The sequence below is a fragment of the Mobula birostris genome, unplaced genomic scaffold (assembly GCF_030028105.1).
Source record: "Mobula birostris isolate sMobBir1 unplaced genomic scaffold, sMobBir1.hap1 scaffold_705, whole genome shotgun sequence".
Lineage (NCBI taxonomy): Eukaryota > Metazoa > Chordata > Chondrichthyes > Myliobatiformes > Myliobatidae > Mobula > Mobula birostris.
This window is the reverse complement of record NW_027278423.1, coordinates 137,800-152,479: the sequence shown is the minus strand read 5'-3', so window position 1 is coordinate 152,479 and position 14,680 is coordinate 137,800. Positions and strand designations below refer to the sequence as shown.

Below are 14,680 nucleotides of genomic sequence, written 5' to 3'. Positions count from 1 at the left end.
AAAAAGCATATGGTTCCTTTGATTGGACACCGTGACAGTTTTCTGTGACTTTCCATCCAATCAGAGATTAGAGTCTACACAAAAGGCGGCCCTTGACTAAATCTTATCTCCGATTGGCCATTGCCTACTGTCAACAGAAAGCATCCTCATCACTCACAGGGCAGAACACACCGGTGAAGCGAGAGATAAACTAACCGGTTACCTGATTGGCGACTGCGTGGCTCCGCTCGAGAGAAAAAGCCCATCGGCATCAATCGATTGGTCAGGCAGATAAGCGAGGCTGCAGCCATTGGTTGGGTCCATGTAACGGGACATTCCGCCAACCAATTAGAAGTAAGACTGTCGACGCCATCTTTGTTGGGGGCAGTCAGGGTTGCTCAGTGTACAACAAAGGTGGAGCGAAGCCGCTGATGGTAATGGCCGATTTTCTGCCAGCACTTTATCTCTAGAGTTCTCCACCGAACACAGAAACTCAAAGAAAACACTGAGAAGGTATTCCGCCGGTAGACTGAGCAGCAGGATTACTTCCGAGGGAGGGTTTTGCTTCTTCCTTCGCCGGGTGGCCTCGCAACCTCCCGTCTCTCCAACGGTTACAGCCGCATCTTGTCAGTCATACACGTCGACCAATGGAAGGGCGCGAGTAGGCCACCCTGATTGGACGCCGGCGCGGAGAGCGGGTTCGGGTCTCGCCCCCTGCCGTCTGAGCTGCTCACCTGCGACTGACTGACAGGTCGGTGGGTGGCTCCCGCGAGAGACGAGAGCTCGCGAGACTTGCCATTTCAGCTCCCGTGCGGGGTGGGGGGGGGAGAGAAAGTGAGGGGTCACGTGGGAGAAAGGGGTGCCCTCACTTTATTAGAGGAGTGGGGTGGAGGGGGTGTTGTGCCTTTAAATAATGTGGAGAGGATGTTTTCCCTTTAAATGATGTGGAGGGGGTGTTGTCCCTTTAATGAGAGTATGGAGGGGGTGTTGTCCCTTTAATGAGAGTATGGAGGGGGTGTTGTCCCTTTAATGAGGGTATGGAGGGGGTGTTGTGCCTTTAAATGATGTGGAGGGGGAGTGTTGTCCCTTTAATGAGAGTATGGAGGGGGTGTTTTCCCTTTAATGAGGGTATGGAGGGGGTGTTGTCCCTTTAATGAGAGTATGGAGGGGGTGTTTTCCCTTTAATGAGGGTATGGAGGGGGTGTTGTGCCTTTAAATGAGAGTATGGAGGGGGTGTTTTCCCTTTAATGGGGGTATGGAGGGGGTGTTTTCCCTTTAATGGGGGTATGGAGGGGGTGTTTTCCCTTTAATGGGGGTATGGAGGGGGTGTTGTGCCTTTAAATGATGTGGAGGGGGAGTGTTTTCCCTTTAATGAGAGTATGGAGGGGGAGTGTTGTCCCTTTAATGAGAGTATGGAGGGGGTGTTGTCCCTTTAATGAGAGTATGGAGGGGGTGTTGTCCCTTTAATGGGGGTATGGAGGGGGTGTTTTCCCTTTAATGGGGGTATGGAGGGGGTGTTGTGCCTTTAAATGATGTGGAGGGGGTGTTGTCCCTTTAATGGGGGTATGGAGGGGGTGTTGTCCCTTTAATGAGAGTATGGAGGGGGTGTTGTCCCTTTAATGAGAGTATGGAGGGGGTGTTTTCCCTTTAATGAGGGTATGGAGGGGATGCTGTGCCTTTAAATGATCTGGAGGGGGTGTTGTCCCTTTAATGAGAGTATGGAGGGGGTGTTTTCCCTTTAATGAGGGTATGGAGGGGGTGTTGTCCCTTTAATGAGAGTATGGAGGGGGTGTTTTCCCTTTAATGAGGGTATGGAGGGGATGCTGTGCCTTTAAATGATGTGGAGGGGGTGTTGTCCCTTTAATGAGAGTATGGAGGGGGTGTTTTCCCTTTAATGAGGGTATGGAGGGGGTGTTTTCCCTTTAATGAGGGTATGGAGGGGATGCTGTGCCTTTAAATGATGTGGAGGGGGAGTGTTGTCCCTTTAATGAAAGTATGGAGGGGGTGTTTTCCCTTTAATGAGGGTATGGAGGGGGTGTTGTGCCTTTAAATGAGAGTATGGAGGGGGTGTTTTCCCTTTAATGAGAGTATGGAGGGGGTGTTGTGCCTTTAATGAGAGTATGGAGGGGGTGTTTTCCCTTTAATGAGGGTATGGAGGGGGTGTTTTCCCTTTAATGAGGGTATGGAGGGGATGCTGTGCCTTTAAATGATGTGGAGGGGGTGTTGTCCCTTTAATGAAAGTATGGAGAGGTCCTGGACAGTGAGTATAGAGAGCTTGGTAGGAAGTTGAAAAGCAGGACCTCGAGGGTGGTAATCTCAGGATTGCTACCTGTGCTAGGTGCCAGTGAGGGTAGGAATAGGATGCTCTGGAGGAGGAACAAGTGGCTGAGGAACTGGTTTAGGGGGCAGGGTCTCAGATTTCAGGATCATTGGGACCTCTTCTGGGGCAGGTGGGACCTGTACAAGAGAGACGGGTTACACTTGGACCATAGGGGGACCAATATCCTTTCAGGGAGGTTTGTTAGTGCTATTGGGGAGGCTTTAAACTAGATTTGCAGGGGGATGGGAACCAGAGTGCCAGAGCTGACAGTGTGGCTGGGGTGAAAATAAATGATGTTGAAAGTTTAAGCAAATCCGCCAATAGAAAGGTTGTGAGTGGTGGTAAAAATCTTCTGAGGTGTATATATTTCAATGCTAGGAGTATTGCGGGGAAGGCGGATGAGTTGAGGGCGTGGATTGACACGTGGAATTATGATGTTGTAGCAATTAGTGAAACTTGGCTACAGGAGGGGCAGGACTGGCAGCTTAATATTCCAGGGTTCTGATGTTTCAGATGTGATCGAGGCAGAGGAATGAAAGGTGGGGGAGTAGCATTGCTTGTTAGGGAAAATATTACAGCAGTGCTCAGGCAGGACAGATTAGAGGGCTTGTCTACTGAGTCCTTATGGGTGGAGCTGAGAAACAGGAAATGTATGGCCACATTAGTGGGATTGTATTACAGACCACCCAATAGTCAACGAGACTTGGAAGAGCAAATCTGCAGAGAGATAGCAGGCAACTGCAGGAAACATAAAGTTGTGGTGGTAGGGGATTTTAATTTTCCATACATTGATTGGGACTCCCATACTGTTAGGGGTCTAGATGGTTTAGAGTTTGTAAAATGTGTTCAGGAAAGTTTTCTAAATCAATATATAGAGGGACCAACTAGAGGGGATGCAATATTGGATCTCCTGTTAGGAAACGAATTAGGGCAAGTGACAGAAGTCTGTGTAGGGGAGCACTTTGGTTCCAGTGATCATAACACCATTAGTTTCAATTTGATCATGGACAAGGATAGATCTGGTCCTAGGGTTGAGGTTCTGAACTGGAAGAAGGCCAAATTTGAAGAAATGAGAAAGGATCTAAAAAGCGTGGATTGGGACAGGTTGTTCTCTGGCAAAGATGTGATCGGTAGGTGGGAAGCCTTCAAAGGGGAAATTTTGAGAGTGCAGAGTTTGTATGTTCCTGTCAGGATTAAAGGCAAATTGAATAGGAAGAAGGAACCTTGGTTCTCAAGGGATATTGCAACTCTGATAAAGAAGAAGAGGGAGTTGTATGAAATGTATAGGAAACAGGGGGTAAATCAGGTGCTTGAGGAGTATAAGAAGTGCAAGAAAATACTTAAGAAGGAAATCAGGAGGGCTAAAAGAAGACATGAGGTTGCCTTGGCAGTCAAAGTGAAGGATAATCCTAAGAGCTTTTACAAGTATATTAAGAGCAAAGGATTGTAAGGGATAAAATTGGTCCTCTTGAAGATCAGAGTGGTCGGCTTTGTGCGGAACCAAAGGAAATGGGGGAGATCTTAAATAGGTTTTTTGCGTCTGTATTCACTAAGGAAGCTGGCATTGGAATTGAGGGAATCAAGTAGTGAGAGCATGGAAACTGTACAGATTGAAAAGGAGGAGGTGCTTGCTGTCTTGAAGAAAATTAAAGTGGATAAATCCCCGGGACCTGACAGGGTGTTCCCTCGGACCTTGAAGGAGGCCAGTGTTGAAATTGCAGGGGCCCTGGCAGAAATATTTAAAATGTTGCTGTCTACGGGTGAAGTGCCGGAGGATTGGAGAATAGCTCATGTTGTTCCGTTGTTTAAAAAAGGATCGAAAAGTAATCCGGGAAATTATAGGCCGGTGAGTTTAACGTCAGTAGTAGGTAAGTTATTGGAGGGAGTACTAAGAGACAGAATCTACAAGCATTTGGATAGACAGGGGCTTATTAGGGAGAGTCAACATGGCTTTGTGCGTAGTAGGTCATGTTTGACCAATCTGTTGAAGTTTTTCAAGGAGGTTACCAGGAAAGTGGATGAAGGGAAGGCAGTGGATATTGTCTACATGGACTTCAGTAAGGCCTTTGACAAGGTCCCGCATGGGAGGTTAGTTAGGAAAATTCAGTCGCTAGGTATACATGGAGAGGTGGTAAATTGGATTAGACATTGGCTCGATGGAAGAAGCCAGAGAGTGGTAGTAGAGAATTGCTTCTCTGAGTGGAGGCCTGTGACTAGTGGTGTGCCACAGGGATCAGTGCTGGGTCCATTGTTATTTGTCATCTATATCAATGATCTGGATGATAATGTGGTAAATTGGATCATCAAGTTTGCTGATGATACAAAGATTGGAGATGTAATAGACAGTGACGAAGGTTTTCAGAGCCTGCAGAGGGACTTGGACCAGCTGGAAAAATGGGCTGAAAAATGGCAGATGGAGTTTAATACTGACAAGTGTGAGGTATTGCACGTTGGAAGGACAAACCAACGTAGAACATACAGGGTTAATGGTAGGGCACTGAGGAGTGCAGTGGAACAGGGGGATCTGGGAATACAGATACAAAATTCCCTAAAAGTGTTGTCACAGGTAGATAGGGTCGTAAAGAGAGCTTTTGGTACATTGGCCTTTATTAATCGAGGTATTGAGTATAAGAGCTGGAATGTTATGATGAGGTTGTATAAGGCATTGGTGAGGCCGAATCTGGAGTATTGTGTTCAGTTTTGGTCACCAAATTACAGGAAGGATATAAATAAGGTTGAAAGAGTGCAGAGAAGGTTTACAAGGATGTTGCTGGGACTTGAGAAACTCAGTTACAGAGAAAGGTTGAATAGGTTAGGACTTTATTCCCTGGAGCGTAGAAGAATGAGGGGAGATTTGATAGAGGTATATAAAATTATGATGGGTATAGATAGAGTGAATGCAAGCAGGCTTTTTCCACTGAGGCAAGGGGAGAAAAAAACCAGAGGACATGGGTTAAGGGTGAGGGGGGAAAAGGTTAAGGGAACATTAGGGGGGGCGTCTTCACACAGAGAGTGGTGGGAGTATGGAATGAGCTGCCAGACGAGGTGGTAAATGCGGGTTCTTTTTTAACATTTAAGAATAAATTGGACAGATACATGGATGGGAGGTGTATGGAGGGATATGGTCCGTGTGCAGGTCAGTGGGACTAGGCAGAAAATGGTTCGGCACAGCCAAGAAGGGCCAAAGGGCCTGTTTCTGTGCTGTAGTTTCTATGGTTCTATGGGATGCTGTGCCTTTAAATGATGTGGAGGGGTGTTTTCCCTTTAATGGGGGTATGGAGGGGGTGCTGTGCCTTTAAATGATGTGGAGGGGGTGTTGTCCCTTTAATGAGGGTATGAAGGAAGTGTTTTTCTTTTAATGGGGCTTGTGAAGAAAGGGGCTTGAATGGGGTGGGAAGGGCATGAGCTGTCTTTGATGGGTGGATGGAATGGGAAGAGGGCTGCACTCCTCGATATGGAGGAGGAATGTGTGCCCCCCCACCCGAATCACAGGGAATCAAGGGAGGGATGCTGCCTCTTTGAATGTCCAATCCCCCTTCTGTGAGTGATTGTGGATGTCTGTATCCCTGGGTTTATGAGGATAAATCACAACAGTTCCATCATTCGGGTTTGGAATCAGGCCAGTAAGATAATGGTGTTGTGGAAAGATGCAGTGAGGGAGCCTGAACTTGTAGTATTCTATTGCAGACACATTCCACCTCATCCTCCTGCATTCCAGGTGCAGTAACAGCAGAGCATCTGCTGACCCAGCAACTTACCAAGTACATTTGGCTTCTGTGTCCTGGGCCTTGAGTTCCACATCCCCACCGCTCCTGGTGAATTCCTTCTCCTGACGTCCTCCCAAACCTTAATCAATTGCCCCACAAAAGCGACGTTCCCTGCCTGTGGATCCACTGTAGGCCCATTGTAACACTGTAATCCATTGTTGGCGTACAGGCCACGGATGAGACCATTACCGGAGCACTGTGGGCTGGTAGGGAAGGGTGCTAACCTTCTGGGAGCAGATCAGAGAAAGTTTGGTGGACCAATAAATGGTGTGGGTGGGTAGCCTCCTGAAAAAGCATCAGACTGACTGGGCTTTTATAACCTGACTGAATTTTAAAGATTAGCTTTATTTGTCACATGAGTGAAATGGCTTGTTCAGACCAATACAGTTTGAGGATGTGGCCCACCCAGATGCCCACTCACATGTCCGCCCGCTAACCCTAACCCATACATCTTTGGAATATGGACGGAAGCCCATGGGGTCACGGGGAGAATGTACAGATGGAATTGGTTTATTATTGTCACATGTACCGTGATACAGTGAAAAGCTTGTCTTGTATAACATTCAGACGATGACACAGTGCAGAAAAACAATCTAAGAAGTAATCTGAATGCAGAGTAAAGTGTAGCAGCTATAGAGAAAGTGTAGTGCAAGGTCGTAACAGTAGATTGTGAGGTCAAGAGTCCATCTTATTGTACCAGGGAACCATTTCATAGTCTTCTGACAAGTAGGCTGTTTCTCCTTCAGAGTGAATCTAGAATCCGTTTGAATATAGAAATAAGGTGGTCACCCGTTTAAAGGTTCATTTTATTGTCAAAGTCTGCGTGTACAGTTCAACTCTGATATTCATTTTCTCCAAATAGCCATGAAATACAGAAAAAACCATGGGAGAAGACATCAACCCCCCCCCCCCAGCATGAAAAGGAAAAAGAAAGCAAACTCGCAAATCCTGAACCCCCACCACCCCCTCCCTCGCACACAAAAACCAATAAGAACATCAGATCCCAAATCCTGCCCTTCCCTCGCTCAAAAACCAACCTTCCCCCTTTCCCAACCATGATTCCCCTGACCCTGACCCCTTCCCACTCCCAGTCCACAATAGAATCAGGTTTATGTAATTAAATTGTTTTTTTTTGCAGAAGCAGTATAGTGCAATACATAAAATTGCTACTGTACTGTGTAAAAGTCTTAGGCACCCTGGCTATTCTGTATATGTGTGCCTGAGACTTTTGAACAATATCGTATGTTCGTGAAGGACTGAGGGTGAGAGTTGGTGGGGAACCTAACCAGGAGATGCATCCTCGGTCGAGGGATAGGGCAGGCTTATGGGCCGAGTGGCCTGTTGTACTCTAATCATTGAAGATAAACCCTGGATCATTTATCACACTGGTTAAATGAACGCGTGGCCAAGTGGTTAAGGCATTGGTCTAATGACCTGAAGGTCGCTAGTTTGAGCCTTGGCTGAGGCAGCGTGTGTGTCCTCGAGCAAGGCACTTAACCACACAGTGCTCTGCGACGACACCGGTGCCAAGCTGTATGGGTCCTAGTCCCCTTCCCTTGGACAACAACGGTGTTGTGGAGAGGGGAGACTTGCAGCATAGGCAACTGCCGGTCTTCCACACAACCTTGCCCAGGCCTGCGCCCTGGAAACCTTCCAAGGCGCAAATCCATGGTCTCACGAGACTAACGGATGCCTATAAATGGACCACAGCCAACAATGGTGAACGGTATGACCACAGTTGAAGAGTCATCCAGCATGAAGGCAGGTCCTTCAGCCCATCTAATTCATGCCAACCCTTAACCACCCATTCACACCAATCCTTTCTCATTCTCCCCAGATTCCAATCAACTCCCCATTGTCCTCGTCCCCAGTTCTACCCCTACACCTGTGCACTGGGGAAAGGTGATTTACCACACTGACCCACATGCCCTTAGGACATGGGAGGGAACTGGGCCATCAGAAGGAACCAACATGGACACACCCGTGATGATATATACAGGCGCGCACAGCCCAGCACCAAGGTGCATACGCAGACAGACCGTGCACGCATTGGATCAATGTGTTGGGCCCAGGATAGATCCCCTGAGAAGCTGATACCCAGGAACTTGAAGCTGCTCACCCACTTTCCGCTGCTGACCCCCCCCCCCCCCGCCAATGAGGACTGGAGTGCGTTCCCTCAACCTCCCCTCCTCCTGAAGTCCACGATCAATCCCTCGCTCTCGCTGACGCTGGGTGCAAGGTTTCTGTTGCAGCACCACTCAACCAGCTGATCTATCTCACTCCTGTACACCTCCTCGCTGCCGTCTAACTCTGCCGACAATAGTTGGGTCATGGGCAAGTCTACAAGTTTGAGCAGCGTCTAGCCACACAGTCAGGAGTGTAGAGGGAGCAGAGAAAACCACAGATCCTTAAGCTGTACCTGTATTGAATATCAATACTGATCTGCACTGTCTCCTAATGAGGGAGTTGACGATCCAGTTGCAGAGGGCGGTGCAAAGGCCCATCTGCATTGATCCTATTTGCCTCCATGTCCTTCTACACCTTGTCCATTTAAGTGCCTGGTCTAAGTTGCCTCTTAAACATAGGGATAAGTTCTGATTCCACCACCCCCTTCTCTGGCAGCAGATTTCATGTGAACCACTGAAAGTGTAACAAAGAAAGTTACCTCTGAAGCTCATTCCTCCACCTCGAACCTACACCTCTTGTCTTTGATACCTGAACCCTGGGTTAAAAAGTTCTTTTTGTCTACCCTGTCTGTCTCTCATAATCTTATTTACTCGATCAGGTTCATTATCACTGACTATTTGTTGTTTAGCACCAGCAGTACAGAGCAAAATCGGTAAATGTGTAAAGGAAATAGTGAGGTAGAGTCCATAGTCTGATGGCAATGGGGAAGAAGCTGTTCCTAAAGTCTTCAGGCTCCTGTACCTGCTCCTGGACGGTAGGACTGAGAAGAGGGCATGGCCTGGGTGGTGGGGTCCATGATGACGCATGCTGGCTTTTTCAGGCATCACCTATTGAATTGAATTTATTTTATTAATTAGATCCTTCGTATACATAAGGAGTAAAAATCGTTACGTTACGTCTCCGTCTAAATGTGCAATGTGCAATTTATAGAAATTTAAAATAAATATTATGTACAACAGAATAGTCAAGATAACATAGAAATACGCTCAGATCAATGTGAATTAATCAGTCTGATGGCCTGGTGGAAGAAGCTGTCCTGGAGCCTGTTGGTCCTGGCTTTAATGCTGCGGTACCATTTCCCGGATGGTAGCAACTGGAACAGTTTGTGGTTGGGGTGACTTGGGTCCCCAATGATCCTGCAGCCCCTTTGTACACACCTGTCCTTGTAAATGTCCTGAATCATGGGAGGTTCACAACTACAGATGTGCTGGGCTGTCCACACCACTCTCTGCAGAGTCCTACGATTGAGGGAGGTGCAGTTCCCATACCAGGCAGTGATGCAGCCAGTCAAGATGCTCTCAGTTGTGCCCCTGTAGAAAGTGCTTAGGATTTGGGGGCCCACACCAAACTTCCTCAACCGTCTGAGGTGAAAGAGGCGCTGGTGTGCCTTTTTCACCACTTTTGAAGGTGTCGGCGGAGCTCGAGAGGCTAGTGTTCATGACGGAGCTGTCTGAGTTTGCATTCCTCTGCAGCTTTTTTTCCCCCCGATCCCGTGTACTGGCCCCTCCGTACCAGACAGTGATGCAACCTGTTAAAGTGTTCTTCTACGCTAAGGCCTTCTTCACTCCAGGGAACGGTCCCAGCCCATCCAATCTTTCCCCATAATCAAAGTCTGCCAATTCAGGCAACCCTTTGGGGAATCTCCTTTGCGCCCTCCCTATTACAATCCCCTCCTTGTCTATAGTGTAGTGAACAGCACAGCACTCAATTCTCCCAGGTGGAGGAATTCCAATGATTTACCTCCCTGTGTAAGGGGGGGTTACGGCAGGAGGAATTTTTCCCCATTCCTCGTCCTGAGCGTGACCCCCACATTGTTCCTGCTCGTGCATTTTTCATAATTTCTGCCAGCATAGGAGGCTATTCAGCCCACTGAGTTCCCGCTGACTCTCCGGGCAATCCTGTTCCCTCACTTACGGGCTGTCAGTGCGGTCGCACTGGGGACTTGTGCACGGTGCTGCGTTCCACGCTTCTGAAGGGAGTCTCAAGCACCGGGGGTGATGCAGGGAGGGTTCACTGAGTCTGTAGCTCGGGGGAGAGGGCGTCCCTTACTGGGAAAGGTTGGGCAGGCTCCCACTGGGGAACGAGAGAGATCTTATTGATTCTGTGGCGAGGGTTGATGGGGGGGATGCTGAGAAGGTGTTTTCCCCTGCTGGGGGAGATGGAATTTAGATCCGGGGAGGCGGGGAGACGCTGTTTTCAAGATGGGGGCAGAGAAATGATTTTCTGTGTGGGATGGCAGGTCACTGGATATATTGGAGAGGGATGGGGATGGGAGCGGGAGAGGGGAAGATGAGCCCGGTGTGGTTCTGTGGGGTGGGTGAGGGAAGGAAGTCTGGAGGAACTGGTTTCCCGGCTTACCCTCGTTCTGTCTGCCGCAGCCTGGATCCTCCTGTGCAGCGAGTCCGAACCCCTAGTCCCGACATGGCAGAGCAACCGCTCGCAGAGATGGTGGAGATCGCAGTGCGGCAATTCGCATCAGACCCCGATGGTACGTGCTGTACGGTCTCCCTCTCTCTCCCCCCCCCACCCCGGCCAGTCTGACGGGGCTCCCCTCTCCTTGGCCTGGTGGCCCAGCCGACAACACAGATGCAGAGAGGGGCTGATGCTTTCGGAGTGCGGGAGGGTCCTGAGTGGCGAGAGGGCGGTGGTATGTTGGAGGGGGGACTGGTGGGGGTGGAGGCTGCAATCGTTGTGGTACGACTTAAGAACGCGGAGAGATGGAGCTGCAGAGTTGTGCAATGTACAAACGGGCCATTCAGCCCAAGTGGTCCATACTGACCAAGTAACTGCTCCCCCCCGCACTCGTCCCGTCTGCCTGTATTTCTCCCTGTAACTCTCTATCCATGAACCTGTCCAAATGCCTTGTAAATGTAGTCATTGTATCCTCCTGCACCACATCTCCCAGCAGCTCCCTCCACCCTGTGTGGAAATCTTTCCCCCAGACTCTAGCTTTAGACTCCCCTACCCTGAGGGGGGGGCGGGAATACCGAGACCACCCACCTTATCTACACCCCTCCCAGTTTTGTTCATCTCCTGTCCGTTGCTTCAGGGGGGATGAAGTCCCAGTGGTAAAATTCAAGCAGACTCCTTTCAAACACTGGTAGCGGTCTGGGTGCACGGCAGCGAGAGGAGGAGTGAATCTGGATTAAACTGTAACTTTCAGAAGGGAGTCACAAACCCGACCAGCACAGGCCGAGACCCTTCAGCCCACTGAGTCTGTGCTATCAACCACACAGTTACACTAATCCAATGCTGACCTCATTGCATTACCCCCTGCCCCAGATTCCACCTCCCATCCACACACTAGCTGCTGACCCACTGACCGGTGCTTCTCTGGGACGTGGGAGTGAGGTGGAGCCCCTGGGGCCGCAGGGAGAACGTGCAGACTCCACCCGATCCTGCCTGAGGTCGGGGATCGAGTCCAGGTCACCAGAGCTGGTGGGGAGGGAGGGGATTCCGGAGATAGGTGGGGAAGGAGATGGTGGCTGCTCCCTGGTGTAGGAACAGCACTGTTTCATAAAGCAGCCGTCGAGAAATGGTGCAAAAGGTTGTTGGCTGCAACTCTAACCTTTGCCCTCCCCTCAGAGTTTAGGGTGCACCGCCTCCCTCATTAATGAGTTGGTTTGCAGCATATGCAGTTTTTGATTTTGTGTTTATGGAGAGTGGAGTCAGCCTCCCCCCACCCCACCCTTGCTTAAAACCGTCAATGCAAACTTTGTGAGCCAGGTTTCACATTCTTGCTGCTCTCTGGGCAACACAGGGGTTTGTGAGCTCCCAGACACCTTTTATTAAACGATTATCTGCTGTTTATGACGCCCTTCAGCTGGTGTAGAAACATCTTATCTGTATTTGCCCTTCGCACCTTGGATAGCCCGGGAGGACCATATCAGCTGACACTTGTTTTTCTGCTTTTGCTGAGAAAGGACAAGTGACCCATTTTATCTTGCGGCAGAGGGAAGGGCCATAAGCATGCAGAAAGGAGATTAGACAGTGCTGACTGGGAATTTGGCACAGGGGCCCAGGTTTACTCTGTCAAAGAGACCTGGCTGTGCTCACGTACACACAGGCCATTCACTGTCCTAACAGACCCCCACCTTCCCGATCTTTCCCCACCGTACAGAATCCCAATGGACCCCACCCCTTCCTATTCACTCTCACCTTATACAACTCCAATGGGACCCATCCCTTCCCATTCACTCCCACCGTACACAATCCCAATGGGACCTATTCCTTCCCATTCACTCCCACCGTACACAATCCCTATGGGACCCATCCCTTCCCATTCACTCCCACCGTACAGAATCCCAATGGGACCCATCCCTTCCCATTCACTCCCACCATACAGAATCCCACTGGGACCCATCCCTTCCCATTCACTCCCACCGTACAGAATCCCAATGGACCCCACCGCTTCCCATTCACTCTCACCTTATACAACTCCAATGGGACCCATCCCTTCCCATTCACTCCCACCGTCCACAATCCCAATGGACCCCATCCCTTCCCATTCACTCCCACCGTCCACAATCCCAATGGACCCCATCCCTTCCCATTCACTCCCACCATACACAATCCCAATGGACACCATCCCTTCCCATTCACTCCCACCGTCTACAATCCCAATGGACCCCATCCCTTCCCATTCACTCCCACCGTCCACAATCCCAATGGACCCCATCCCTTCCCATTCACTCCCACCGTCCACAATCCCAATGGACCCCATCCCTTCCCATTCACTCCCACCATACACAATCCCAATGGACCCCACCCCTTCCCATTCACTCTCACCGTCCACAATCCCAAAGGACCCCATCCCTTTCCATTCACTCCCATTATACATAATCCCAAAGGACCCCATTCCTTCCCATTCACTCCCACCATACACAATCCCAATGGACCGCACCCCTTCCCATTCACTCCCACCATACACAATCCCAATAGACCCCACCCCTTCCCATTCACTCCCACCATACACAATCCCAATGGACCGCAGCTCTTCCCATTCACTCCCACCATACACAATCCCCATGGACCCCACCCCTTCCCATTCACTCCCACCGTCCCCAATCCCAATGGACCCCACCCCTTCCCATTCACTCCCACCATACACAATCCCAATGGACCCCACCCCTTCCCATTCACTCCCACCATACACAATCCCAATGGACCCCCCTCCTTCCCATTCACTCTCACTGTCCACAATCCCAATCGGCCCCATCCCTTCCCATTCACTCCCACCGTCCACAATCCCAATGGACAACATTCCTTTCCATTCACTCCCACCGTCCACAATCCCAGTGGACCCCATCCCTTCTCATTCACTCCCACTGTCCACAATCCCAATGGACACCATCCCTTTCCATTCACTCCCACTATACGCAATCCCAATGGACCCCATCCCTTCCCATTCACTCCCACAGTACACAATCCCAAAGGACCCCACGCCTTCCCATTCACTCCCACAGTGCACAATCCCAATGGACACCACCCCTTCCCATTCACTCCCACCGTCTACAATCCCAATGGACCCCACCCCTTCCCATTCACTCCCACCGTCCACAATCCCAATGGACCCCTTCCCTTCCCATTCATTCCCAACGAACACAATCCCAAAGGGACCCCACCCTTTCCTATTTCCTCCTGCTGTGCACATCGCCATTTGATCCCTTCTCTTCCCATTGAACATGACGCTAGTTCCAGACCATTTTCTGTCAGTCCACTTCGCTAGCCTTTTCCCATATGGATGGTAATGTCCACCTGGGGTGAAGGATTAGGAATTTACTGTGGTGTGTATGTCAGGGTGTGGCATACAATGAAAAACAATGTTCAGGTATGTCTGTAATTTAATGTCTATCTTCATCTTTTATATAATTCCCTATGAAGGATAAATAATTATATAAAAATGAAGTGAGAGGTTAAAGATGGATATTGAATAGAATCTGCAGAGATCTATAAATACCAGTATGTATTTGCCTGTACATTGTAAATCGCTGCTGACTTCACCAGGACTGTGTTCTGATTTCCCTCAGATCCTGCCTCGACAGTCACCATCTCCTCTCACCCCCAACAGGTAGCCAGCAAAGCTCCCACACAGACGATCGGGACGATTCCAGTCCCAGTGGGAAACGCCGCAGAGTGGAGGTGTCACAAGTAGAGACCGAGGAAGGAGAAGATAGCATTCAGGTATGAGGAAGGGCCAGTTCCAAGCGTGCGACTGGCATACGTTCCCCTTAAAAGCAGCTGTTGTAGCCGTGTTACTCAGTACACCAGTGGAGGGGTGTTAAGCACTGGATTTTCTGACTCTTCATGAGAATCTTGGGGGAATAAGACACCTGATGTGATTTCTACTCGTCAACTTCTATGGGCCTCACCCTAAACTGCATGGGCTCTCTGAATCCCATCACCATCACTGTCTTCCTTGTGACCA

At 49.6% G+C, this 14,680-nt stretch overlaps 1 protein-coding gene across 1 annotated transcript in view; it reads left to right on the top strand.

Annotated features, from left to right (window-relative positions):
* The first annotated feature begins 330 nt into the window (after positions 1 to 330).
* The window catches only part of LOC140193681 (protein BANP-like), a 34,101-nt gene continuing 19,751 nt past the window's right edge, over positions 331 to 14,680 (top strand). The window contains exons 1-3 of the mRNA XM_072250843.1: positions 331 to 492; positions 10,632 to 10,741; positions 14,324 to 14,436. Coding sequence (XP_072106944.1) covers positions 10,675 to 10,741; positions 14,324 to 14,436 — 180 coding nt within the window. The 5' untranslated portion in view covers positions 331 to 492; positions 10,632 to 10,674. The remainder of the gene's footprint in view (positions 493 to 10,631; positions 10,742 to 14,323; positions 14,437 to 14,680) is intronic.